The 585-nt window shown below is 40.3% G+C and overlaps 1 protein-coding gene across 1 annotated transcript in view; it reads left to right on the top strand.

The window, feature by feature from the left end:
• MAGI1 (membrane associated guanylate kinase, WW and PDZ domain containing 1) overlaps window positions 1-585 on the top strand; it is a 432,678-nt gene that overhangs the window by 372,578 nt on the left and 59,515 nt on the right. The window contains 1 exon segment of the mRNA XM_018554478.1: window positions 182-213. Within this exon segment, the coding sequence (XP_018409980.1) occupies window positions 182-213 (32 nt within the window).

Here is a 585-nt window from a genome sequence, read left to right as displayed (position 1 = left end):
CTCGCTCCCTCTCGTACTCTGCTTTGATTCGTTCTAAACAGACTGATAACTCCGATGCTGAGGAGAATCCTGCTATTGCCGTGCAGATGGCTACATTAGAATGATATACCTTGGGATTTATCTTAGATGAACATAACATTTGTATGCTAATGTTGATCTCTCCCTTGTTGCCGTTTTGCAGGACTGCCAGTCCCAAAGAAGAGCCCAAAGTCGGTGAGTCCCTATTGATTATTTTTATATTATGTTTTTTTTTTTTCCTTCTGTGCTTTTAATGCTGTGATGTATGGGAATTCTTTTTCTTATTCTTTTTTATTTATTTATTTATTTTGTGTAATCCGTGTGAAGCCATTCGGCTGTTTGTTTGCTAGCGGAGATGAGGTTAGCACTGTTTTATGCATCAGCAAAGGGTGTAGATTGGAAATGTGCTCGTTCTGGTACTGCATGATTAAAAACTACGATGCAGGCAGCATTGCAGCCACCGTTCACGGTTGTACCTTGTAATCACAGTGGGCGACTTTTTTTTTTTTTGGCAGATTAATTGGAGAGGACGGGTATAGAGGAGCGCAACACATATCTTGGGTGTAA

Source organism: Nanorana parkeri, unplaced genomic scaffold, assembly GCF_000935625.1.
Source record: "Nanorana parkeri isolate BGI_ZX_2015 unplaced genomic scaffold, ASM93562v1 scaffold9, whole genome shotgun sequence".
In the NCBI taxonomy this organism is placed as follows: domain Eukaryota; kingdom Metazoa; phylum Chordata; class Amphibia; order Anura; family Dicroglossidae; genus Nanorana; species Nanorana parkeri.
Note: the sequence above shows the minus strand (reverse complement) of the source record. Positions and strands in the feature narration are given on the sequence as shown.